The sequence below is a fragment of the Acomys russatus genome, chromosome 19 (genome assembly GCF_903995435.1).
Source record: "Acomys russatus chromosome 19, mAcoRus1.1, whole genome shotgun sequence".
In the NCBI taxonomy this organism is placed as follows: domain Eukaryota; kingdom Metazoa; phylum Chordata; class Mammalia; order Rodentia; family Muridae; genus Acomys; species Acomys russatus.
This window is the reverse complement of record NC_067155.1, coordinates 44,266,663-44,294,410: the sequence shown is the minus strand read 5'-3', so window position 1 is coordinate 44,294,410 and position 27,748 is coordinate 44,266,663. Positions and strand designations below refer to the sequence as shown.

General features: G+C 45.6%; 1 protein-coding gene across 4 annotated transcripts in view; it reads right to left on the bottom strand.

Annotated features, from left to right (window-relative positions):
• Positions 1 to 25,828, bottom strand: part of Auts2 (activator of transcription and developmental regulator AUTS2) — a 1,105,889-nt gene extending 1,080,061 nt beyond the window's left edge. For all 4 annotated transcript variants that reach the window (XM_051161360.1, XM_051161363.1, XM_051161362.1 and 1 more), the window contains exon 1: positions 24,909 to 25,828. In XM_051161360.1, coding sequence (XP_051017317.1) covers positions 24,909 to 25,217 — 309 coding nt within the window. In that variant the 5' untranslated portion in view covers positions 25,218 to 25,828. The remainder of the gene's footprint in view (positions 1 to 24,908) is intronic.
• Positions 25,829 to 27,748: the final 1,920 nt, after the last annotated feature.

Here is a 27,748-nt window from a genome sequence, read left to right as displayed (position 1 = left end):
TAATTAAATCACACCACCAGGAAAGAATACAGTGAACAGCTGGTATGTTGTTACGATGCAAAATTACAATTAAGCTCAGGTTAATGTCATTTCCAACTAATTACCCACAGTCAGTTGGAAGAGACACGCACTAAGAGATTCACTTTACTACTACAGCAGCTCTCCTGGGGCTGCCATCCGTCAGCACAGCCACGCTGTTCCTAGGATTCTGGTTTTTAAGTCATCAAAGGGTCCTCCTCTCTTGAACAGAGGATGCGAGGAGTGACTAAGATCTCAACACCTCCCCACCTCAACTTCCAGACAAGTCGCTTCCTTCACACCAAAATAATGCTCCTAAAGTGTCCTTCCTTCCACACTACAGTTCTCCACCATTCTCTCACCCCCTCCCCATTCTGCCCCGCTGTGCACTGTGCAAGACCTCCCCCTTTAATATCCTGTAGGAAAAGGAGAAAAGGAGAATTTTTATCACTTCACACTTGATGTATAAATCACCCCTTAATGCTGACATACTTAGAAGCTAGCATGTGAAGAATTGCAGTAACACTCTGTAAATCACTCCTCCTCCTCCTCCTCCTCCTCTTCCTCCTCCTCCTCCTCCTCCTCCTCCTCCTCTTCTTCTTCTTCTTCTTCTTTTTTAATCTAACACTAAAACCAGCCCTCTGGCCTCAACCAAAACTAGAAAAGAGCTGCAAGCACAGCTCAGTTCATCATGTGTAAAACCTGGGTTCAATCCCTAGCCCGTTTAAAAAAAAAAAAAAAAAATCCATCAAAGCCGTGGCTAGAAATCCCATCTTTGTGCCCCAGTTGTGAGGGTCTCTCCTGATAGTGCCCAGTGCACAGAATCTATAAATAAACACAGCAAGTATGGCCGCAGTGGTCTCCATGCCTGACAACAACACACAGTAAGTACTTCAAGGTCACAAGCACCACCCTTTTATATATTTGTGTGTGTGTGTGTGTGTGTGTGTGTGTGTGCGCGCGCGCGCTCGCGTGTATGGCAAACTAATTTGAGAGACCTTCCTGAGGCTGACTGTCCTAAGAGTTGAAGGGGAAGGATAAAGATCCGAGAATCCCAAAGCACGGATTAAATCACTCCACCTCTTCTAGCATCCCCGCACCGTGGCCACAGCCTCCATCTGAGAACCACAGCAAAAATCAGGACACTACATGCCTGCCTCACACATGCCTGAAGGCAGGGGTCAGGCAATTTTGGCCATTCCAGGCTCCTTCGTGCCGGAGAGAACAGAAGGGGGGTGGGGGGAACGGGCAATAGCTTCTCTGATACTAATGGACATGTTAACTGCCCAGTGCTAGAACCAGTTTCAGTTGCTTTGTGAACACAGGAGAATATTTATTTAATCAATGCACTGTAACAAAAAAAAAAAAAAGCCTCCGGTGTCCTTTTGGAAAGACAGAGAGGCTATTCAGAACAGGGGTGACTGGAGTCCTGTCACCTGTTTAGTGACTAGTGGCCATCACCACAGTGGGGGTGGAGGGGATGAGGAGCAGCTCTTAACACTGGCAGAGCTCAAGTGCCTGCCAGCAAGTGCCATGTCACCATAGCCAGCAGCTGTGGCCACCACTCTCCCTGAGCTTGCACTTGCTGCTCAAGTGCAGGGTCTGGTTTGGATTCCTTCCCCCTCAGAAGAAAACAAACAAGCAAGCCTGCTATTTAACAACAGGCACACCTTCTTCTCCCTGAGAACCCCACAATCCCATCAGGGGAAGAGAAAAAAAAAAAAACAAATTAGGAAGGAAATCTAGGCAAATTCCATTACCTTTGGCTTTAAGTGCTCAAAATGGGATAGAATAAAGGCGATTACTCGGGTATGGACAGAGAAATGGAAGAAATTCTTTCATTTTTCTGTTAGCCAAGAGTCTACCTTTCATCGGGTTCCAGATAAAGACACTTGACTGATGAGATGTGTTTACTAAGTTACCCAGGCAGGAAAGATAAGATTCATTTACTTAATAGAGCCCTCGCTGCCATGGCTGCTTATCTGTCTTTACATATTTCTCAAAGCTATTAGGTGGATATTTTCAGTGAATTAGATTTCTAAAAAAGGACAAATCATGGAGCAAAACTTTGATATATGCTCTGAGCATTAATAGACAAGTCCCTGTCAGGATCAAATTGACGGGCTGAAGCAAAACATAAACATTAGGAGATTCGCGGCACCCAAACTCTCAAGAGGGATTAAGCACCGAGGACAGAAAAAGTAATGTTTCTGTCATCTGTGCTTCACTGTACTTTACTGTACTGTATGTACTGTGCATATAGTCCTGGTCTCTTGGAGTGTAAGGAGCAGATGAGGAAATTTGAGGAGTATAATAAATATCCAAATGTTTTTGAAGTCTCAGCGCCCACCCCCCCCCCTGTGTGTGTGTGTGTGTGTGTGTCTGTCTGTCTGTCTGTCTGTCTGTCTGTGTCTGTCTGTCTGGAAGAGTGCACCATGCAAGCATGAGCAAAGGACAGAGATGAGAGAGTATGGGGTTTCCTGCTTCATCACACACCTCCTTTTTCCCTTCAGATAGGGCCTCTCACTAAAACAGGAGCTAAGCTGGCCACCTGCTGTGTAACGATCCTCCTGTCTCTGCCCACTGGAGCTCTGCGATACAAGCACATGCAGCCATGGCCTGACTTTCCCATGTGTCGTGCTGGAGATGCAAATTCACGTCCTCATGCTGTGCTGCAACTCTCTTACCCAGTGAACTATTGCCCAGGCCCCAACAAAGTTGTGTATCTTTCTGTGGGTACTGCCTACTCAAGTGTTTGCTTTGGAATAGTTTACTGTGATGGATATGATCAATTTTTTTTGGGGGGGTGTTTAATACACACACACACAAATAAATAAATAAATCTCAAGAACTACTATGTGTGATTGTTTTCTATTAATAAAAATTATTGAGGTTTACATGGAAGTTACTGAAGGACTGGAGAGGGATGGCCAAGTGAGTAAAGCACTTGCTGTATACACACGAGGACACAGGTCTGTCTCCCCATAGCCACGTAAAAGCTGGGCGCATAACTCAGCGCTGGGAAGCAGAGAAAGAAAGATGTGGGGGAGGGGGAGGGGGCCCGCTGGCTAGCCAGTGCAACAGAAACATCAAGCCCCAGGTTCAGTAAGAGATACTACCTCAGTAAAACAGAGTAGAGACTCAATTGAGGAAGACCGTCCAAAGCAACCTTTATGCACACCCTCATACGCTAACATGTACACCAAACACACAAACAGAATTACTTTAAAACCACTACCATTACCACTGGCCTAAGAAATACTTAAAAACTATTTTCTATACAAATGATTCCAGAGCCGGGCACAGTGGTGCACGCCTGTCATCCCAGCACGCAGAGAGGGAGACGCAGGAGGATCTCTGTGAGTTTGAGGCCGGTCTGGTCTACAAAGCAAGTTCCAGGACAGCCAAGGCTACACAGAGAAACCCTGTCTCAAAAAACAAAAACAAGCAAAAAGACTCCTCCGCACAGAGGCTTGCTATGGAAGAAGTCTTGAGAGTGACATGACTGACGTGAGGAAAGCCCAAGGACGGGACATCTGTATATTTAATATACTAGGGTACAGATGTTCATTGGAAAATCACCACACGAAGCAAAACCCGAAACTTGCAATGGTGTGAAACCATCCAATGCAGATTCTGCACGCCCAGAATGGGTAACGAGGAGAAAACTTATGTGGGAAAGTTTTACAGCAGCTTTAACAACTAAAAGGGTATTCTCCCACCAAACACAGAACGCCCGGCTACGGCTTTCAGGAGGCATTTGTCTCACAATTGCATCTACCCTACAAGGAAGCTGCTAAGTTATAATCACTATGTAACTCCTGCTGGAACCCCCTCCTGCAAATTTAAGAATAGAAACTGTGAAATCAAATTACTTGTCTGTGGCCACATGGGATTCTGGGTCACTGGCAAAATCCTGAGCATGTGCTCTTTGACATAGCCTGTTCCTGTTTTCACTGTCACACTGTATTGTGGAGAGTTTTGATTTCCAGACTGGTGACAAAATTCTGAAGGAAAACTGTAGCTGGGTCTTTCTAACCCCAGGCAAAACTCAAATCCACAACACTCCCGCCGTTCGCACACAGGCCCCCAGGTAGAGTTAAAGCCAATCCACAACTCTTGCTTTTCTCATTCAGACTCTCTCCTTGAGATAACCGCTGCTAATCTGGGTAGGAAGCAAGCAAGCTGGATTTTGCTCTCGGGCAGACGTAGGCTACTAAGATTCAAAGACAGAAAGAGCCCTACCCTGGGGCCTTTTATCTGAAAGCACAAACGCTAAACCACGATCATTTGTTTTAGAATACCAGAGCATTTGTTTTTAAACAAAACTTTAGCCAAGGAAAGTGGTCACAACAAAAGGAATCAAAGGGGGGGGGGGTGGAGAACCACAAACAAACAAAAACAAAAAAGTGAGACCCTAGGAGATTCTAAAACACCCCAGAAACAAGGATGGCTCTTCCCTCCCAGCCACCTTTTCAATACTATTAGACAGACAATCCCTAACCCCTAAAGGGAGCTTGCAAATACCTGCCACCCGTCTTCTTTTTAATTTAAATTAGTTGCATCCTAATGGAGACTTCAAGTTAAAAATAAAATAACTGTGATGAGCCCATGCAAAAAGTCCAATCCTTTATTTCACTTAAATATCTTTTACCAGCTTTTAAGAAAGGCTACAAGAACATCTCGGGAGACCAAATAACCAAAGTTTCTAGCATCTCTTCTTCCCTGGAGCGGCATGGTGGGGGTGGGGGTGGGGACACAGGAAAGAAAAAGTAAGCCTTGGTTATTTCAAACTAGTGCGTCCACAAGGGTACAGAGGTGACACAAATTAAGTTTATAAAATTAAGCTTCACGTGTATGCCTGAAATACTTTTAAACGGCAGCAGCAGTACAGCCCAGTGGGAAAAGCGATGGCCTATATATCAGAAAGCCTAGCCTCTATGCCCTACCTCTATCAGTGACTCACCAGGTCATCCACAACTGTTAGAGAACCTCATTTTCTAGGTTCTAGGTGTGTCTTCTTGTGTGCAATACAGAACCAACCTAAAGTGTGTTGCCACCTTTAAATCCAGGGTAAAGTGCGGGTAAAGCCTTAGTAGTTGGTTTTAATCACAAAACCTTTTCAGGTTTTACATCATTTTAAATTGAGTGTAAACATTCAAATCGGGCTCTGTAGCCAAACTGTATGGACCCCAGCAATATGTCAGGCACCTTTTACGTCAGGTGTAAACCTTATAGCCTGTTTCTTTTCCTATAAGCATGAATTCAGTGTTGAGGATGACATGGGTTGAAATTAGCACTTAGAGTGATACCAGGTCCTCAGCAAGCACTCATCTATCCTTGCTTGTTATTAGCATACATGCATCTACTCTGGGCTGAGGGCAAAGAGAAAAGACGGCCACATGTTTTCATGCTCTATTCCTCATGATCAAAGAGGAAGCGGATCTTTGGTTCTAAGGTGAATTCTGGTATAATCTTCTCTTCCATGAATCCCGGAGACTCCTTCCCCATATCCCCTGGACCGATGATTCCGGTGTTGGTACTGATGCAGGGCTCCATTCTCCTGCATACACAGTCCCTTAGGAGTCAGAGATTTCTAAACCCACTGGGGAAGCCTGAACTAGAAAAACAGAATATGTTCATGCCTTTAAATCAGTGGGTTCTCGACCTTCCTAATGCTGCAACCCTCAAGTTGTGGTGACACCCCCGCCAACTATAAAATTATTCAGTTGCTAATTCATAACTGTAATTTTCCTACTGTTATGAATCGTAATACAAATATCTGATATGTCACCTCAGGTGGGGGGGGAGGGGGCCTGTACCCACAGGTTGAGAACCTCTGCTTTAAATCATGAAAACAAGGGGGTTGGCATCCTCTCTTTTACCATATCCTGGATTTAAGAGCTACTTTGGGAACCCAAAAGCTGATTAAAAAAAAACAAAACAAAACAACAAAAAAACACCTTCTTGCTTTTGTTGTTGTTTGTTTGTTTTTGTTAGGTTTGGCTTTCCTCTTTGGTCAATAGCCATATCCAAAGCTTGGAAGCATGGGGACCTGAGTCCAATCTCTAGAGCGCGTATGTTCAAAAGCTGAGTGAGCATACCTGCAATCCCAGTACTGGGATGGTGGAAACTGGGGGATCCCCGGGGTAACTGGCTAGCCAGTCCGGTTTTATCAGCCAATTCTAGGTGAAAGTCAAAGTCACTGGGCCCAAAGGTAGTCTTGAGAAAGGGAAGCTCATGTTGAACTCTGACCTACACACAGACATATACACACCATGGACAACAACAGCAAAAAAACCCCACCACGTCTGAATGAAGATCCAGAGAGAAAATTCTACCCATTGCTGTCTACTTTTTACATTTAAGCAAAAAGCTTTAAGAACTTTTTCCACTAATTAATTCTAACTTTTTGTTTTCTTCCCCGTTATCTATTTGACTGACTCAAAAACCTCACCTTGCGGGCATTCCCTCTATTTATGGTAACAGAGGTATTCGTGGGCACCCAGTTGCCCTGCCTGCTGTGAAAGGCTGAGACAGATGTAAGCCTCACTTCTAATTAAGTCTTCTCAGTGAAAATAACCTAATAGCCTTGCCCAGAGGAGGGCCCTACAGACTTTCACTTCCTGCTCTCCTTTTCCTCAAATTTACTAAGCATGCAGGGAGATTATGAGACTCTACTGCACAAAGAATCAAATGTCTTTTCTTCTCTCTCTCCCTCCCTCTCCTACAGCTTCCCAAAGCCTGAAACTTAACTGTGTTATCGTGCTCATGACAATGTAAAATTCAACCAGTTCCCAAAGTCCTTGCGAAGTCTAGTGCCCCACGTTTAACCTCTAAAGAAAACGTCACTGAAATCACTTATAACCCAGACCCTCAGAATAAGAAACGTAATGTAGGGGCTAAGAGAGATGGCTCTGTGGTTAGCACCAGGCATGCAAGCAGTGCACAGACAAGCATGCAGGCAAAATACCCTTGCACTTAATTTTAAAAATAAATTAGAACGACCAGCCAGATGTGGTGGCGCACACCTTTAATCCTAGCACTTGGGAGGCAGAGGCAGGAGGCCAGCCTGGTCTACAAAGCTAGTCTAGGACAGCCAAGGCTACACAGAGAAACCCTGTCTTTAAGAAAAAAAAACAAAAAACAAAAAACAAAAAACAAACAACCAAAAAAAGTAGTAACAAAATAAAAATAATCCAGACAATTTTTTCCTTCCTCCCAAAGACTCTCAACCTCATTTAGAAAACCCCACAGCTAACACCAGTGCCTAAGACAACCTCCAATGTCTAAGACCACCCAGAATGTCTCCCGTGTCCCACTACTTCCATGCGGCTCCGAAGGGAAACACTAGATTTGATGAAAGACCCCATTCTGCTGTCCTACCTCCTACTGCCTTGGCAGCTCCCAGACAGACGCTGAAAACCGGAAGCAGACCACACCCCATAGCTGCTGTATCCCTAACGTATCCACGGCGACCAACAGGCTTGGTGCACCTCTATCATTCCACGGCCCGTATCATCACATCCATCTCTCTAGGATCTGACACCTGCCCTCTCTGTGCTATAAATAACTCATTCCTGGAGGGAGACCTGAGAGATGGGTTGATGTGTAAAGTGCTCGCCACAGAAACTTGAGAGCCTGAGTTCAGATCCCCTGATCATCCCCTGATCCCCTGATCCCCTAATCCCCATTTAAAAGCTAAACGCACAGCACAGCGTCTATAACCCCAGTGTTACTACCAGGAGACGGAAGGCAGAGACAGGACAACCCCAGCTCTCAGGCCACCCGCCCTGGTTTACACAGCAGAAAAACAACAAGGTTGGGTCTCAAACAAGGTGGAAGGTGAAGAATAATGGCACGAAGGTTGTCCTCTGACCCCTGCATGTGGAATCCTCTCCACAGTCTCTCTCACTCACTCACTCCTTTTAAGAAGAAAGAAGTGGTATGTATGGAAGCACAGTTGAGAGCCATGTGTAGACATGTACTATGCATGGATAAGTTCCAACGTATGGCAGGTGCCTCATGGTCTTCACATTATACTACTTAGTGTGTCTGTCTGTCTGTCTGTCTGTCTGTCTCTCTCTCTCTCTCTCTCACACACACACACACAAACACACTATACTATTTAGTGTGTCTGTCTGTCTGTCTGTCTGTCTCTCTCTCTCTCACACACACACACACACACACAAAACACACTATACTATTTAGTGTGTCTGTCTGCTTGTCTGTCTGTCTGTCTGTCTGTCTCTCTCTCTCTCTCTTTCTCTCTCTCTCACACACACACTATACTATTTAGTGTGCCTGTCTGTCTGTTTCTCTCTCTCTCTCTCTCTCTCTCTCTCTCTCTCTCTCTCTCCTCCTCCCCCCTATCTCCTCTCTCTCTCCTCGCTCTCTCCTCTGTCCTCTCTTCTCTCTCTCCTCTCCTCTCCCTCTCTCTCTCTCTCTCTCTCTCTCTCTCTCTCTCTCTCTCTCATTATACTATTTAGTGTGTCTGTCTGTCTCTGTCTCTCTCACATTATACTATTTAGTGTCTCTCTCTGTCTCTCTTTGTCTCTGTCTCTGTCTCTCTCTGTCTCTGTCTCTCTCTCTCACTCTCTCTGTCTCTCTCTGTCTCTCCATCCCACACCCCCTTTCTCCTTCCACTCTCATCTAAATGACCCCAAATAAAATCATCCCTACATTGACCTGCTTTCTGTTCAAGAAAATAGACGCTGAGGGAGTACCCCAGAAAAATAACCTCTTCACAAGACATGAACAACTGAATGAAACACTCCCAAGGCACCATCCTACTCATAATTGCAGCAAAGCTATAAAATATGTTCAGAAAACAAGTAAACAGGACCTCTGCAAATCTGTCACCCAGGCTAGCAGTAAGTTGATCCAAACAAGCTGTGGATACAAAGCACGCTGACCTATCCTCTGACACTGTAATCTAATCCTTAAACTAAAAACGACAGAGTGTGTTTGCATGTCATGTTTTCTAACGATGCTGTTGCTGTCTGCATGCTACGGGAGTGGGGGGGCACTTCTTGGAAAATGGAGGTAACGACAAAGCACATCGTTAGGAAGGCAATCATATGCAGTAGTAACCATTTTACAATGGCCATATGGGCTGTGTTTCAACAACATAATTTCCAATCAGGACAAGTGTGCATATTTCTCTCTGTTCCTAATCCCAGGTATGACATACTAAATGAAATAAAAGTGCATCTGATGTGGAAAAATCTACACAATGCCACACAACGTCCATCTACATTCAGAGAATGTCCACTGCCCTAAGAGAGCTTGACGCCCATCTCCGCTGCCCATCTTCACAGTTTCCTTAATTGGACACATCCCCAAGAGAATCTAAGAAGGGCATGAAGCGAAGCAAAAGAATTCACAATTTTAAATCTGAGTCAAACTGTAGAGGAGAGACAGAATTTGTGGTTTGTACATATATAAAATCAAAGGGTATGAAATCATCTTTAAACTCTGGACCTAAAGGTATGGCTCTTATTATACCAGATTATGATAGTAGTTAAATTTCAGGGGGCCTGGGTTGGCTTGGGTATCCCCTGCAACTCCAATGTCTAAAGAAGTAATTCCATTGTTTTCCCATTTTAGATGTGAAAATGGATAAAATTGCTTACAGAAGTAGCTGGAGAGAGGTGTGAGACAGCCAGTCAGGGAACATGGACATAAGAAACAGGTTCTCTTCATCAAAGAGAAATACTCTCCTGAAAATTCAGGCCCCGTGAGAATGATGAGGCGAGGATGATGTGGACTATACCTGTCCCCAACCTGATGGTCATCAGTCAGGTGTGAATCCTTTAGTCCTAGAAAATGAACTGTGTGGAAGCACTTTCTAGCCCAGGAGAGCTGAGGGAGGGGGAATTCTCAATAATGTACAGTACTTTAAATGCAGTTGGGATTTCCATAAGAATCAATCTAACAGCCAGAGTCATTAGCATATTCTTTGTAGTATAAACAAACCTCTACTGGGTGGAGAGAGAACAATTTGAAAATGTGCTTAGAATAAAGAAAGGAAACAATGGAAAGGAAATAATGGACTCCGTCACCAGGTATCTTCCAGAAATAGATATCAAGAAAAGCAAAGAGCTATTTAGCACCCGTCTTTCAGGAGGGAAGAATGCAGTAGTGTCTGTAGTTTAAAAATAAATAAATAAAACCTAGCACCAGTAATAAGATCCTCTTTTATTGTGGACTATCTTCCCAAGAGAAGTAAGTGCCACTTCCTACAGTAGTTTAAAAGCAGACAAAATAACACAGGCAGCTGTTAGTTAAATAAGTTTATACGCACAGAAAGCTAAGACAGGCTACCAGCTCCTTGTCCGATTTCAGTCTGTTAAAGAGGGTTGTTTTAGGACAGGGTTGTTTTATGTCTTACCGGTGACGTGATAAGGTGCAATGGTTTAGTCACATAGCGTCCTCAAGCTCAAGAACCTGACCTATTGCTCTTGGGAAGACGTAATACCTACCTGATAATGTTATTTAAGATAAGACTAGATTTTAGTGCACACAAAACCTGAATGAAACAGAGACAGAATAACACCACCAACTAGATTACAGGCAAACTGAGGAAGCAGTCACTCACTCTAAGATTGTGACCTTTACTGGTGGTTTGTGTGAATCTCGTGTATCCCAGGCTGACCTTAAACTTGCTATGCAGCTAAGGATGACACTGTAGGTCAACCCCCTGCCTCCACCTGCAGAGCACTTAAGATTACCGTGTATACTATCACATCGCCTTATGTGCCTCTAAGCCACTCTATAAACTCTATCAACTGAGTTATATCCCCAGCCCACAAGTTTCAGAGTTTAAAAAGAAAATGGGATGGCCAGTGGCCCAGGGCTTTCCTAGCATACAGCAAACCCTGGATTCCAGCCTTAGCTCAGAAAGCAGGTGAGAATGGCAAGAGGCAGACACGAAGACAGAAAAGAAACAACTTCCTGGAACAATTAGGTATGATACTTGCCCAACCCTGAATCCTATATTATTATACATAGAAAATCCTTTATAACCAGAATTTTTTTTTTTTTTTTTTTTTTTTTTTTTTTTTTTTTTTTTTTTGAGACAGGGTTTCTCTGGGTAGCCTTCACTATCCTGGGCTTGCTTTGCAGACCAGGCTGAACCAGGATACTTTTTATCAACAGCAAGAGAGAGAGAGAGAAAAAAAAAAAAAAAAATGTGGTCTCTACCAAAGACCCATTTGAGGTGCTCACAAAATGAGTCTCTTTTTTTAAAAAGGAGTGTAGTAGAGTGGGGAGCCCAAGCCTTCAAGTCTGCTATAAACTGCTGACAACCTCTCCAAGCTTTAGTTGCATCAACTGTAAAGCAGACATCGTTTCTTTGTTCACAGCACCGTTCTAAGGCACAGTGTATGTGCAACTGGAAGCACAGCTCCTGACACAGAGCAAGCGCTACTGAAGTTCCTTTTTCAAGCATGTCTTTTCAAGTTGGGTTCTTTGTTTGTTTGTGGTTCCCCCCCCCCCCCAAGAAACAGGTCAACAGTAAATAAGCACCGTCTGAATGCCTACTTTACGTGGATTACTGAGTAGAGAAAGCAACAATTTTAAGGGCTTTAAAATATCTCTTAAAGGACTTACGTAGGGAGAGTACAGGGGCTAAACACAGAGAACATAGAGAAATGAAACAATACACTAGAAATATAGGGAGAAACTGCTAGCTCTCTAACTCCCAGCAAGCCATTACAACACACAGAAAAGTCCCAGGGAAAAACAAGCAGCACTTGAACTTCCCACTGGCTCCCAAAGAAAACACAAAGCATAACTTGTCATAGTTAACACTTCAAAGATTCCTTTAGACTAGGCCCCAAAATCTCAATCCATAAGAAAAGCATTTCAGAAAGGTAAGGGGGAAAAAAAAAAAAAAAAGTCACCAGAGCTAACTAATACAACTCTCTGACTTTATCCATGTGCAAAATATCCAGATTATCAGGAATACAGTGTCACTAATAATATTGTTGATATCATCTGTGATTCTGAACACAGATAATAGTTTGGTTAAATGAATTCATCATAGTTTGAAATACAGATCAAAGGACAGGGAGCAGTGAGGTGGTGGGTAAAGGTGCTTGCTGCCAAGCTTGATGACCTGAGTTCCATCCCTAGGAGACACATATGGTGGAAAGAGCGAAGTGACTTCTGCAACTTGTCCTCTTAACCTCTGTGTACACATTCAAGCAAGGGGACACACACACACACACACACACACACACACACACACACACACACACACACAAAATTAATTACCTAATTAGTGGTCAGGGAGACATATCTAGGTGACACTTTCAGATATTACATAAGACAACTTTCAAATGACATACTTTAATATTTTTAAACCAATGTTTTCCTTGCACAGGAGGTCACCTGGTACTCTGGTCCACCTCGGTGTTAGACTAATGAAACGTTTTAAATTAAACACAGCTGTCTGACTGAGCAGGTTTCAACACTCAAGTGTGAAATCTCACCTCCCAGCACTGTGGCTGAATTACCCCTTTTGCCTCTCACCTGCAATTATCATCTGCTCCCTCCACCAGGTAGCTCTCAGCCACCACACATCCTCTGAGGCTCACATCTGGGAATTAAACACTCCCTCTGGGGGCCTCCTATGCTTTGGGAGTGAGAGGGAGAAGAAAAACAAGAGCTTCGTGCTGGGGTAGACAATTTCTGAGAGTACTTTTTTTTTTTGGAGACACAGTGTAAAAGCAAATTGATAAAATGAAACCCTTATGCCGTCTCGGTTAAGGGCAATTTTTCCTTAATAGAGTAAATTTACATTACAATTCTTCTAGAGGCCAGCTTCTTCCGTTTATACCAATTCCAAAAATTCAGTAAAGGACATTTCCTTCAGTGGAGAGGGCATAATTAGACGTTTTCGATTAGAGCGTTTCCATCCCCTGTTTAACAAGATTTAACAGATGTCCTAGACTTTCCTAATAACAATACAGCCCTGCTTTTGGCACCCTTACAATTTGAAAACTGGACTGTCACATAGAAAATTTACAGCTAGGGTGTCTGTGTACAGTCATGACTCTGAAGTGGTTATGACATGCCTGGACGCCCCAGTGGAGCAGATATGGAAATCATATTCCATATTCATAGCCACAAGCCCTCCTTAGGGTGCGCCTCAAAGCCAAGGCTCTGAGACCTGAACGGCAAGGGCTAATTCTAATCTCCATCAATTATTGCTGGAAGCACCAAGACCAAACTAAGGCAGGAAACTGGAACAGGAAAAAGAAACTCGTTCACAAGTCAAGTCACTTCCTTCCGGGGAACACATGAAGATGGGAGATGGGACATGATGTGATGGTTGGTCATTTTGTTTGCTTGTTTGTTTTTTAAGTAGATTTTGGTTTTATCACGTTTAATTATGTGTATGTGTCTGGGGTATGTGCATGTGTGCACAGGTGCTTTGAGAGACCACAGGCGTCCTGTCCCCTGGAGCTGGGGTTTGCAGGCAGTTATGAGCTGTGTAAAAGGAGCACTGGGAAACAAAATCGGACTCCCGCGAGAGCAGCCATCACTCTTAACCACTGAGCCATCTCTTCAGGGCCCCCATGGTTACTGTGTGGTTTGTTTGTTTTTTCGTTTTTTGTTTTTAACTATCAACTTGCCACAACTTAGAACCACCTGGGAATAATATTTTCCTCCTGTTTCCTCAATTGAGGAATGATCCAGATCAGGATGAACTGTAGGAAGGCTCGCCTCGAATATAGGCGACACCATTCCCTAGGCTGGGGGTCCTGAGTGGAGAAGAGTTATAAAGAAAGCTAGCTGAGTAACAGCAAGCGGGCAGCCTGCATGCGCTGGCTTCCCTCTGCTCATGATTGCCACCACTACCTCCCTGGTGACGGAGCGTAACCTGGAAGTGTAAGCTAAGTGAATCCTTTCCTCCTTTAAGTTGCTCTTTGACATTTTAGCCTTTAGCGGCTGAGCCATTTCTCCGGTCTCCAGTTGGTTTCGGACAGGGTGTTTTGTCACAGCAACAGAAATAAAACCAAATAAATAAAACACAGGACTACCAAAAATCCGAGCTTCCCTGAGAGAGAAGGAGTAGTATGCTTGGTAAAAAGGACTCGGTTTTCATAGCAAGATTTCCCCCTGATGTTGGCTCCAACTTACAAAAATTCGATTTATTCCAATTTTGTCAACAAAACAGTAAAGGGAGCATGACTAGAGATAGGCCTACATTTTTAAATGGGAGGCAAGGCCTCTGTGATTGAAGTTCAGACTCGAACATCCTGGCTTAACAACTCCATTAATGACATTAAGCACAGATCTAGAGATTACTCAGCCCCTTTGTCAGTCACATGTGTTATTTATGGGACAACCTATCAATCATGTCTTCCTCTTATTATTTCCTACATTCTGGTCCTAGGCTATTTGGCCTGCCAAATTAATACATTCCGTCACTGCTGCAAATCTAAACAATGCTTGGTAAAAGATTAATAAAATAGTTGGGCTCTCTGCAGCCACATGCACACCCAGAGAGATTCATCAATGTCTTTTTATTTGCATATCTGGCTGACTGCGCCTGCAGCAAAGACGAAAGGCGCAAGGCGTAGGGTATCCTGGATTCTGGTCTGCACTTAATTCAGGGTGTCAATCTGCTTCTGTTTTAATTACATCCATCCTGATGTGTTATTACAATCCCATGAAAACTTCTTTTCATTATATGAATGGTTATAAGCATATACGCATGACAAACAGTTGTTACATATTTCCTAGATCGGCAATCAGCAGACAAGATGCCCCCCAGCCAGAGCATCATGTGAATCTTGCATTTTGAGTCCTCCAGGAGAAAGTTTGAATCTTCACCTCAAATACATGCCAAAGTGCTCCTGTTGCACATATGCTGCTGTCAGTATTGAGGAAATTGCTCTAAATTCCCCCCAGGTTACCATTCTGAAGAAAGTAACTTAATCTCCACTCAAAAAAATTAAAAATGTTAAGTAGGCCAAAATAATATCTTTGCACTGGACAGCCAAGAACGAGAAGGCTTATAGTATCACTGTAATAGTTTTTTCCCCTCAATGCTTTCATTACAGAAGGGTGGAAAGGGGTTTTAAAACCATATACGTATAGAAATGGGCAATGAATCTCACGGTGATATACTTTATGTGGGATGCAGAAAGAGTGCTTTTAAAGGTTCTTGATAGTAAATAACCAACAGAACATTATTAAGGAAAAGAAAAACCAGGACGTTCCATGGGTGTTCTTCCTGATTTTTATTTTTAAAGTCTTTCTCCTGGGCTACGGATATACCTTAGTTGGCAGAGTGTTTACCTAGCAAGCACGGAGTCCTGGGTTCAATCTCTAACAGTGTATAAGCTAGGGCTGGTGGTGTGCACCTGTAATGCCAGAACTCAAAGTAGATACAAGCAGGTCAGGAGTTCAAGGTTATCCTAGACTACACAGAAACTTCAAGGCTGGCTGGGGCTACAAGAGGCCCTGACTTAAAAACAAAACAAAACAAAAAACAGGGGAGTTCCTTCCATAATCCCCACTCCTTGCACTCACAAGCACTAAGGGAAAACAGTCTCCTTGTTTCACTGGGTAACAGTTGGAGCCTCTAACTGGCAGTCTTATCTGGAACAGATCAGTTAATCCCTGAGAGCTGTTTCCATTTGCAAAATGAGAGGCAGAAAGAACTGCACCACCAGCGACAATGTCTGTGCAAAGAACACCAAGATGGTGGCTTCGAAACCGGCACAGCCTACAGATGTGGATGGGAAATGGATCCCAAGGCTACTCAGGAGAAGTTTAGGTCCTAATTTTAGGATAATCTCTCCCAAAGACTGGGCACATTAATCTTAAAAACTAATTTTCTCAAGTAACCACAGAGAGCACTGTAACAAGAAGTCAGGAATTTACGTACACAGTCACCAGCTTCTTGTCTCCCTCTTTTACCCTATAAAAAGCTAGCTTTCACTTAAAATACATTGGAGCGTTTCTTAGAATAGCACAACTCAAGATCTTTACTGTTGTTGTCAACTGTAGAAGAAATGAGCAGAAGCCACTGTCATTCCCGTCAACAAACAAGAACCAGGCGATACTCTAATGACAGGCGGTTGTCTTTACAATCTTCATTTTCTTGTATCTCCCCTTCATTTTTATCTATGGGAAATGGCTTGAGAAAGGAGGCTTAATTTAGCAACCTTTAGCCAAGGGAGGGAGGGGGGCGGCAAATGAACAAAGACACACACTCACACACACAAAAAAAAAAAAAAAAAAAAAAGAAAGAAAGAAAGAGGAAAACAAGACAAGGAATGATGCCGCACACCTCTGACCCCTGCACTTGAGAGGCAGAGTCAAGTGAATCTGTATGAGTCTGAGGCCAATTCACTCTACATAATGAGTTACAGACTTGCTAGGGGCCACGTGGTGAGATCCTGTCTCTGACAAACAAGGTAGTGCGAAGAAGGGAGAGAGGAAGAAGGAAGAGAAGGGGGGAAAAAAAAAACCAAGGGAAAAGAGGAGAAAGATGAGAAAGCCATTATTTCACGGTAACAACTGAGGGAGAGCTGCAGTCCTGGGTGATGGTGCCACATGTCCTTCAAGCTCTAAAACATCACAACCGTCAGAAACTACGAACACCTAACATAAGGGCTGCTTTGTAGCTGCAAAGGGCAAGCCAAGGGACAACAAGGAAAATGGCCTCTCTCACTGACCACCACAACTCGACCCTGGCAATGGTTTATTTTAGGATTCAAAATTCAGCTCCTCCGGTTGGAAGTCATCAGACCTCACTCAGTCACTCATGTAACGAAGGGTCAAGGGTCACAGTCTGGGTGTAGGTGGTGGTCCGGTTACTAGCTACTATAGAGTACTTTTACAAAGAAGCTCTTTGGGTGAAATTCAATCCTCACCCTTACTAGCCATTACTGTCACTCACATACACTATAAACTTTCTCCTTCTCTACAGCTCTAATTTTTAACTGCACCCGGGTTTGACCAAGGTTCTGACATCAAGAACAGATGCCACTGTGAAGTACAGCACCAAGCTGAAACGACGGTAAAATATTCGATAAGTATGGTGCGTCTTCAGCATGTACTAGTTTGAGCAAACTCTACTGTTAAATACGGACTGAGCGATCACAGGCAGTACTAGCACTTCTCTAACCCAGAGTTAATAATTCCAGATTTCCTCAAATTGTCAATGCTAAAAGAACGAAACTTTAGGAATGCTAAAGTTCTGACCTTCCAGTCACAACCTCCCCCCCCCCCAAACGCCTCCTGTTTTATCGTCTGTATCCCTGCTTTTGCTAACTCTCTGGGTAAGGGGAAGAAAGCTGCGCGCAGGGAGTTTGGGAACGAACAGGTAGGTGGTGGGTACTGAAACTGGACCCTGAAATGAGTATGTGGAAGAAATAAGCATTTCATGTGAGTTCAAAGCCCAGGTCCCCTTAAGAACACACGGAACTGGAGACTTAAACTGGACAGACACAGAAGCCTGCGCTAACACAGCAAAAGCTGTCAGGTGATATAAAACCACTCATTCCCACCTGCAGTTTCTAAAAGCAATAGGAGACAAAACAAAGCAAAAATCCAACCGAACAAACAAACAAACAAAAAAGACCTGTTCTTTGTGACTTCCTGCAGTGGTACTTACTGACTGATACCAGGACATGAAAAACAAAAAACAAAAAAACAACAAGAAGCCACCCCTTGTTCTGCAGAGTCAAAGAATGTAAAGAAGTAACTGGCGTGAGACAGGGAAAGACGATGACACACATCTTAGAGCCCCCCTCAGATTCTGAGTCCCCACTTCTAGCTGAAGGGGGTGGGCACAAGACCTGCATTCACGGGACAGCTCAAGCTTCTGCCTTAGCTAACAGTACCTCCCAAACTGTATTTCAGCTTCTCCACTCTCAATTTTTTCTCTAACTACTGCAGTTTTCTTTCTAATTGCAACAGAGTTTTGAATCTACTTCAACCTTCCAGATTGTCGTCAAGATAGTGCTGTCCTTTTATCAGGTGGTTTTCCTCAGGTCTACAAGCATATCAAGCCTGGACCGCAGGTGAAGCGTTAAAGAGATGTTGCTTCTTCGCTTCAATAGACTTTGAAACTACAGTTAGTATACTGTAAACATACATCTGTTACAAAGACTGCAATTCACCCTCAGCACCCCACACACCAGTGCACACTCAGCACCCCCAACACACACACACACACACACACACACACACCTTTCATCAGGAAAGGCTATCAACTGTCTCATCAGAAGACTTCCAAACCATATTCAGTCCTCAGCACCTAGCTATTTACTACTCCACAGTAGCTAAACCCAACAGTGGTTTTCTATATTTAAGGACTTTCTCAAAGTAAAAATCACCACTTACTTTTGACAGTATAAAAAATAGTTTTATATACAAGTGTCCCAGAATCTCAATCACAAAGAATTACTCTGGGTTTGTTTTTGTTTTGAACTCTCTCAATCAAATGCTTTGTGTGGAGTGCTGCTGGGAGACTGAAGCCAGAGCTTTCTTTGCACATGATAGGCAAATACTTTACCACCGAACTACACTCGGCCACCAAAACTCCATTTTTAAAACTTTCCCCAAGTACGTGTTAAAGGAATACCTCTCTCAGAACCACTCACTAACTTCATGGTTCATTTATTTTGAATCTACTAATTCATTTGTATCTTGCCCAAAACAGCTAAGTAAATTGATCTCCACAGGTGACAAGAGCCACGGGGAATCATCCCGCCACTACAGCCTTCAAACTCCCATAAAGACACCTCCCTCCCCAGTGAGGCTTTGCCAAACAGAGTGAAATACAAAAGTTCAGTAAGTATGGTAAAAATCTTGAGTACATACCCTCACACAATCCACACTCTTCCCTTTCTTCCCTGTCACTCAGGAAGTCCCCAAATCCTGGAGCTAGGCACACTTTCAGAACTGAAATGCTGGGACTTGACCTCCTCCTTCAGCAATCTCACAGCCAAACTTCGCAAGACAGAAAGTGAAACAAGCAAGAAAAACAGTTGCATGCCTTTCCCTGGCTCTGTGACAGTACTAGAGATGCTCTGACCCTCTCTGAATTGCCACTTCATGCGTTGCTGAGAGCCAACAGCCAGCTAACCGGAAACCTTTGTTTTAACACCTATATCAAATTTCCTGAGTCATCCCAACCTCCTTTTCCAGGTTGCTTAAAAAAAGAAAAAAAGAAAAAGAAAAAGAAGAAGAAGAAGAAGCAGTACATGAAACTAGAAGGGACTAAGAGAAAATAAAACAACACACTGGCTGGTCATCAGAACCAGGCAGCTGTCACACTAGGAAAGAGCTATTAGTGAGAACCAATCCCCAATACTTACCTCTTGGTGGGGTTAGGAAAAATCGGGAAGACAGTTGACCCGAGGCCAAAAGGGGAACAGAAAAAGAAGTGGACATCTCCACACTAATAATGTAAACCTCACCTGCCATTCTTGCTTCAGCCTCCCATACAACAGCCTCTGGGACTGACTTTCTACACCTTCTACCATCAGCCCAATCACCCGCCGTTCAGAGATCACCAGCCTCCAAGATCTGACATGGGTTCTTTGAAACCTTGACCCATGCCCCATCTTGACTGGCGGATACAATGCTGAGCCACAAAATGCCATGTGGCCAGAGCGATTTAGGAGATAAGGCACACTCCTCCTCTGATAATCAAAATTCACATTCATATAATAAAGACTTTTCTTTTCTTTTCTTTTCTTTTTTTTTTTTTTTTTTTAAATTCTGGCAGAACAAGTCGTCCTAAGACGTATTTAAGAGCTGACCGTTCTGCTTCGGTAGAAAACATCATCTATGAGAAAACCGCAAAAAACCCAAAAAACAAAAAACACCTATGTTCCCTTCCAGCCTGCACACACTCACTATAACCTAATCTCCATCTTTTCATTAACAGAGATCGGAGGAAAAGGATGCTTTAAGAAGGTGAGGTGCCAAGGAGGCTCATACCAGTCTCCTGGTTTCCTAACAAGAATGTCTTTGCTACTACTGTACCCATCCTTCCATCCTTTCCCCTGGCCTATTTGGTCTTAACCACCCAATGTCTTCTTAGTGCCCTTCCTCCTGTGTTGCCTTCAGTATTTCTTCACAAAGTTCTCCCAACCTTCACCACCTACCAACCACTACACCCTTCTAGGACCCATCTTTTCCAGGAAGACTTCTCAAAAAGCTAGGGATGTGAACCTGTGTTGTCAGTATACGCAAAGCCCTGGGGTTCAATCCCCTGCAGAGCTAAAATAAGGGGGTCGGGTAGACACCTGTTTTCAAGACACTGTAAACAGTTTCCGGCTTCTCATCTCTTACTGCCGTGCACATACTGAGCACTCCATAAATGCCAGCTGAGCGGCACAAGGGACGTGATAAACATAATAAGTGAAACTGCAAAACTAAATTGCGGGTGCCTAACTACTAGGCCTAACAGGCAAATGTATCAAATTGCACATAACAGACTTAAAAGAGCACCGATATGTGGGTGAGCCTTGAGGCAGAAGCAGGAAGCGACAGGAAAGCCTGTATCTGATCCTCTGCAGGAATGAGTCTTCCCTATTCTTTCAGGACACCACAACACCAAGAGTGCCCTTGTCTGCTAAGTCTACCAGTGTCACCTTTCTTTCCCTTTGGTCAACTGTACAAAAAGGAACTCCCAAGTTACAAAAGAGGAATGGGGTGGGGGCAGAAAAAAACTGGTTTGCAAAGTCAATTTTTCAGGCTCGATACTCACGGCTTTTCTAATAGAAACATACAGAATTTTGGAAAGCACCATAGCTGGTATACCAGTGCGTGCTGGCACACCAGGGTAACGGCGTTTCCCGTTTATACTTGATTGCTAGACGCCACTTTGTTTTGGGTTTGTCCTTGTTTTGTGTTTGGAAAAAAAAGGACTGCCAAGTGGGGTAGCCAGTAAAGCCAGCACACTGGAGGCTGGAACGGGAGGACTTATTGAATATGTAAGGCTAGCCTGTGCTACGTAACAAGACCCTGCCCATTCCCCCGCCCCAAAAACCTAAAACAAACAACACATTTAGAGTTATCCGCCCTCATCCTAACATCCAAAGAACACCCAAACACACAATACTGTTTCTAAATGGTACTTGTGCTTCTCAACTGTGTAATGAGAACTCACCGTTCAACTTTAGCCTCCTCGCCTACCCTCTTATCTTCTATCATGAGACTCTTCGTAATCACACACTTGAACTTCAGGGCACAATTACTCAAGACAAGTGTCCCTGCAGAATATGCAACTACCTCAGCCAGTTTCACTGCTTATAACTCGCGGAAGATGCCAAACTGCCCTCTGAGCTTCCCATCTTTTTAAATTAAAAAAAAAAAAAAAAAAAAAAAAAAAAAAAAAAAAAAAAGAAATTCAACGATTGTAAAGAATAAGCATAAAATTGCAGGCTGCATTAGGCTTATTACTTTTAGTCTAGTATCTGCAAAACCATAGCTGGCATGGAAGTATTTACATCAAAATATTCCACTGTCATTTAGGAGCCTCTTAGGGGCAAGAAAGAAGGAAGGAATGGAGGGAGGGAGGGAGGGAGGGAAATCCCAGCCACCAAGAAGACACTGAGGGCAAAAGCTTAGAGTTGGTGTGTTGATACACAATCTAAGTGTATGATCCCAGTCTGCCAGGATGGCTCTAACCTGGTGTGAGTTGTAAGCCTAGCCACCCCAGCCGTATCTATGGTTTCCACGGTGATTCCCGTAAAAAGTTATTTTTCATTTACAAACACAAGTATGTATTTAGGTTAACTCTTGGCATTGGTGGCAATTCTTAACACTTACATGTGTGCTCTTGACACACGTTTGTATCCAAGTCTGTAGTTTAACTGCCCGCTTCCTCATAAGCCTTTACATTTCTTAGTGACAGTTCAGTACATCTTTCAAATTGAGTGCAGTGGAAAGCTAGAAACTCTAACAGTCACTAGATTCTGACCAACACGGACACGGTGTGCTAACAAGCCAATATATCTATGTTCTGCTCACCACCACCCCACAGCAAAGAAGGTAAATATGACAGTTTTTTTTTTTTTTTTTAATCTCCCAACGCATGGTTTTAACAGGTTTATTAACAGGTTTTCTGAGATTTTTGTGCCTCTGAGAATGTGACCAGACAGAATGTTTAATCCTACAGAACTGTTAATTTACACTGGAGAGATAATGGTACAGTGGGGATTTCTAAAGCCATCTGAGTAGTTTATATATACGTCAGAGGCTTATACAGAAGTGTTTACAGATGCCATCACAACAGGTCGAAAAGGTGAGAGGGAGCTCCATGAACTACAGAAGAAGCAAGATGTCAATTGTTAGTTGTCAAGCCTGGGTGTGTTGGGTGCGCTGGAGTTTATTCTACTGTCTGCTTTATCACACAAAATTTTAAGCACTTTTTAAAAATTTTAGACCCTTTATACCAATGCACCACTACGTATGAGATATTATGGTAGACATGAAAGTATCATAGCATTTAGCTAAGCAAATTAATCTTGGTTTTAAATCTAGAAAAGTAGCTGAGAAGTAAACTGCACTGCAGAAAGAAATATGGTATTCAAGGTACATTTTGAACTTGGTCTTCTTTAAAGATTTTTTTTAAAAACACACCCCAAAACTAAAAGCTTAAAAAAAAAAAAATGGAACAGGCATATTTTCTACCAAAAGATAAAAGTCAAACTTAGACAAAATACAAAACAAGTGTACAACTTACTTCCATCTCCACTCAGCCTTCAATAATGAAATAACGACAGAAAAACAGAGTGCTGTGCCCTCCCTTGCTAAGAGGGGCCATCCAGCAGAGCACAACAGGGGCCATCCAGCAGAGCACAACAGGGGCCATCCAGCAGAGCTCTCTCGCCACTTGTAAGCAGCTTCTACAAGTTCTTTCCTTCACCAACCACAGGCAGCCATGCTCGCAGGATACATGATGCCATTTCAACTCCCAGTTTAAAGCAAAAAGGAGGTCACACTGAAGTACCCACCCCTTCACAAAGTTAGAAACCGCAGTTACAGTCATCCTAAATAGTGAAATCAACACTTAAGAGCCCAGAGACCACCAATTCTAAAACCAATGATCAACCCAAGTACCAGCATTAAAATCTCTGGTCATCACCAATAGCACTATCATCATCCACTCCCCCGCACTCCCCCCCCTACATACACTCCTCCTCAACCACTGGCCACTACCCACCACTGTCAACCCCATCAAAAGCACTTTACGGAAATGAACCACACTCTGACAAGGAAAGCTGCCTTAAAAAAAAAAAAAACACTCAAACTTGAACTCCAAACACGTCTCGAATCAACACCGCAAACCTGCACAGTCAAGTGCATGTGAGGCTTGAGCTCTCATTAAATAGAGGTTGCTTTGTCACCTCTGAAACAATATCACAGTAACAGCAAACGGAAATAAATAAGTAAATAAAGGAAGGATGAAAAGTTTCCTCAAACCATTATGTCAGGTGCAGTGCAAGGCTACAAACCAAGTCCTGTCTTGGTTTTGTGTTGGGCCAACCCAGGAGAACCTCAAAACCTCCTGTGTGTGGTTGTGTGTGTGTTGAGGGTGGGGAAAGGGACATAGAGGGGAAAAAAAAGCAGTTACATTTCTAGAAACCAATGGGCAATCTCCTAGCACCAAATCAGATCTGCCCAGGCAAAGATAGTTTTCTGTGACCCCTGGACCTCCAGCTCCTTCCAACCAACAACTATACACACACACACACACACACACACACACACACACACACACACACACACACACACACACCAGGAGCCTCTTAGCAGGCAGGAAAATGTGCATTTGAAAATGTGCCTGCAGGTGCCTTAGGAATACAAAAAGTCACACAGACACACACACAAATACACACACACAAACATACACACACACACAAAGCCAATCATTGGGGTGGGGGGGGGATACAAAAAGGAAAGGCGAGGGACAATTGGTGACAAGCCCTTCAGTAGCCAGCTAGGTTTTTTTATTCTTGCCTACTACCAGCCCTCCCTGGTGTACCTTCTTCTGTCCTTCAACTAAATTGCTCATGTACACACACACACACACACACACACACACACACACACACACACCATGCAAATGTATGTGTGTGTGGATATTGTCATTAACCCTTTCTGCAATACAGCCCCCGTGCAAGATACAGAAGGCTATTTCACCCTTTCCTCTTTTCCCTCCCTCCTTTCTCCCAACAAGGAGAAAACGCCCCCTTCCCCAGCTTCACCAAAAAAGGGGAGGGGGTGCTAAAAAGCCACAAAACCCAATCAGCCTCTGGTCCTCAGGGCATCCAGAAAGGGTATATACTAGACAGACAGACACACAGACACACAGACACACACACACACGCATGGGAACATATGGCTCTGTAGAAAGCACACAGAGATCCGTCCACAGGCGCCCCAAACCCAAGCCGACTTCCACCAGCCAAGAAGCCATGATTGGGGAGGGAGAAGAGGAGGAAAGGAGTGGGGGCAGAGCCATCCGTGGAGAAAGGGGGGCGCATTGTTGTGATGCCTGAACCCCTTTCTTTCCACCCATCTGCTGTGGGGGGAGGTGCGGGTGCAGGAAGGGGGCGCAAGGGAAAGGCAAGCTGGACAAGAACGAAACCAGTAGAAGACCAGACCAGGCACACCGCTTGGCGATTCCCTCCTTGCTGTCTATCTGCCCCAAGCGCCCCCCCCCCCCACCGCACGCGCGCGCACACACACACAACCCCACACCCAACAATAAGACCTCTGCCAAGACAGACAGCTTCGAGCGCGACGAGGGAGGCAAGAAAACCGGGGTGCAGCCGAGTGGGGGTGTCATGCATAAAAGGAAAACCATGGGGGGAACGGGAAAGAGGGTCGCCCCCCCTTACCTCCAGCGCTTCAAAAGTAACAAAGCTGGTCATGGCAAATCCATCAATGATGTCCTCTTCGGCTGAGGTGGACTCTCTGCGCTTCCTCCGCGGGGGTCTGGGCCGGGACGGGGCGGAGGATGGGGGCTTTCCATTGTCTTCCTTGTCGGAGCCCGACGATGAAGCCAGCGAAGGAGCCCGAGTCCGGCCGGTTCCTCCACCCCCCGCTGCACCGGTTCCTAACCCGGCCCGGGAGCGTCTCTCCCGGTCTCGCTGTGATCGCGACCTCCGCTTTTTCCGGAGTCCATGTCCCCGCGTCGGGCCATCCATGGTTCTTTTAACCGCGCCGGGGACCTTCCCCGTTCGCCTACCCGCGCGCCACAAGCTCGGGCCGCGGCCACACACACACACACACACACACACACACACACACACACACACACACACACGAAGAAAAAATTGACACCGAGCCCTCCCTCCTCCTGTACGGGCTTTCCCTCCAGCCGCGAGGAAGGGCGCCGGGGAGAAGGCGGCTGGGAGGGGAAAAAAAAAAAAAAAGAACCAGAAGAAGAACAAGAAGGGAGGGCAGGGGGAAAAAAAGAAAGAAAAAAAGGGGGGAAGGGGCGGGGAGACGGGGAGGGAGGGACAGGGAAGCGAGAGGGCGAAGTGAGGGGCTCCCCTCTGCACCGAGGGTCGGAGATGCCTGCGAACAGCGCCGAGCAAAGTAATGGCTGAACACACAGGTCTCCTTTACAGAGGAAAGGGGGAAAAATAACTCACCAAGCAGGCAATAAATCAGAACAGCGGAATGCTTTGATCAAGAGACTGGGGAAGCCCTCCCCGCGGCCATGCTCTCTCCCCACCACCGAAATCGCCTTGCTTCTCGCTTTCTCTAGAGACCCTCCAAAATTATTTAAAAAAAAAAAAAAAAAAGAAAGAAAAGAAAAGAAAAAAAAGAAAAAGGAAACCCGAGGTCCGAAAAGGTCACGGTGAAGTGAGGGGTGGGTGGCAATGAACTTCACCCGCCCCCTCGTGCAGGAAAACACCCCACACCTCCTCCTCTCTCAAACACTAGCCTCGCTTAAAAACTCACTCCCGGGCTCCCAATTTTTTTTTTTTTTAAGAAATGTATCCAAGGGAAGCCAGGGCTGGCAAGCGAGCCGAGAGGGGCGAGACCCCCCAGAGAGGGGAGCATAACCACGCAATCAGGAGCGAAGACAGAGGTTGCCGGAGGAAAGGAGGAAGGAGAAGGAGGAGGACGCTGGAGCAGTTGTGGGATTTTTTTTTCTTTCTTTTTTTTTTTTTTTTCGGTCTTGGGGGGGGAGGAGAAAAAGATGAAAGAAGAGAAGAATTGCAAAGCCTGGCGCGTGCCACCGACCCCCTCCTCACATACACATGCACGCACGCACACACACAAATTGTAGGTGCCCCCCCTCCAAAATCTCCAGTTCCAGAGGTCACCCTACCTCTTAAAAAAATTATAAAGGAGAAGGGTGAGTCAGTCAATGAGAAAAGCAAAGAGCAGTCTCCAACCCGAGATACACCGGTGTGGTGCCGCCGCCGCCTCTTCTTCTTCTCGTCGCCCCGCCTGAAGAAGAAGCGCTAGGAGATGTCGCTCGCTCGCTCGCTCGCTCCCAGCTAACGCTGCCACAGCCGCCGCCGCCAGAGCCCGGAGCCCCAGGGTGCACGGCGTGTCCCCGGGCGGCTGCAGCCAGAGCCCGGGCACTGCCTCATCCTCCGCCCGCCTTGCTCACACAGCGCCCGCTCCTCCCCCTCCGGCCGGCCCACCGCCGCCGCCCGCCTCGGCCCAGCCCCGCGCCCGCCCGCTTGCCGTCTCTCTCTCTCCAGCACGCGCGCTCTTGCTCCCTCGCCGGCGAGCGCTCTGGAAGACCGCCCTCTTCGCGCCTCGCTCTGCGCGCGCTCCCGAGGACCGCCCTCCCGGCTCTCCACGCGCTCCCGAGAGCCAGACCCCCCCCCCCTTACGCCTCACTCGGCGCGCTCCCGGGGGTCGCCCCTTCCCCCTTCGCGAGCTCCCGAGAATCTCTCACGCCTCACCGCCACCATCAGTCCCCCCACCTACCCACCCAACGCCGAGGGCGCGCTCCCGAGAAACGCCCCTTCCACTCTTGCACCACTAGACGCGCGCTCCCGAGAAACGCCCCTCCCCTCGCGCCTCGCTCTCTGTCTCCCAGGCGCGTTCCCGTCCCCCACCCCCCGCCTCCCGCGCGCCTCGGGCCCGGCTCCGTCACGTGACCTGCCCCCCTCCCCTAGTTGTAGAGTGTGTAGAAAGCAAAAAGGCTGAGGGGCTGGCCACCGCTCCACGAGCCCAGGGCATGCGCGCTGGGGCGGCCGGGCCTGCGCACTTGGGGGCGGAAGGGGTCTCCAGAGGCTGTGGGGTATGTGTGGAGGGGTCGGTCACGGCCCCGCGTGGAGTGGGAAGCTCGAGGACATGGAAGCTGCCGGGACATCCCGCCAAATGCACGGAGGACTCGCGCGCGCACGCGTGCCGGGCACCTTTCTCCGGACACTTGCTCCTGGAGTCCCTAATCTCCTCCACTCCTGAAGCTCTTGCTGGTTTAACTACTCTGAAGTACCTCTAGGTGTTTTTTCCCTTCGCGCACGCGCTTGCGCAGAGTGCAAAAAGTGCGTGCGGTGCGATGGGGTGCAGAGCATAGACTCAGAGAGGGTGCACTTTAGTGGACGAAGGACCGGGGTGCAAAAGGGGTGCCTTAGTGCTGTGTCCAGGTGCACCAAGACAGCCAACAAGCAAGAGTTGGAAACGAACTCTTGTCTCCTCTCTCTCGCTCTCTCTCTCTCATCTCTCCATCTCTCTCTCTCTCTCTCTCTCTCCTCTCTCTCTC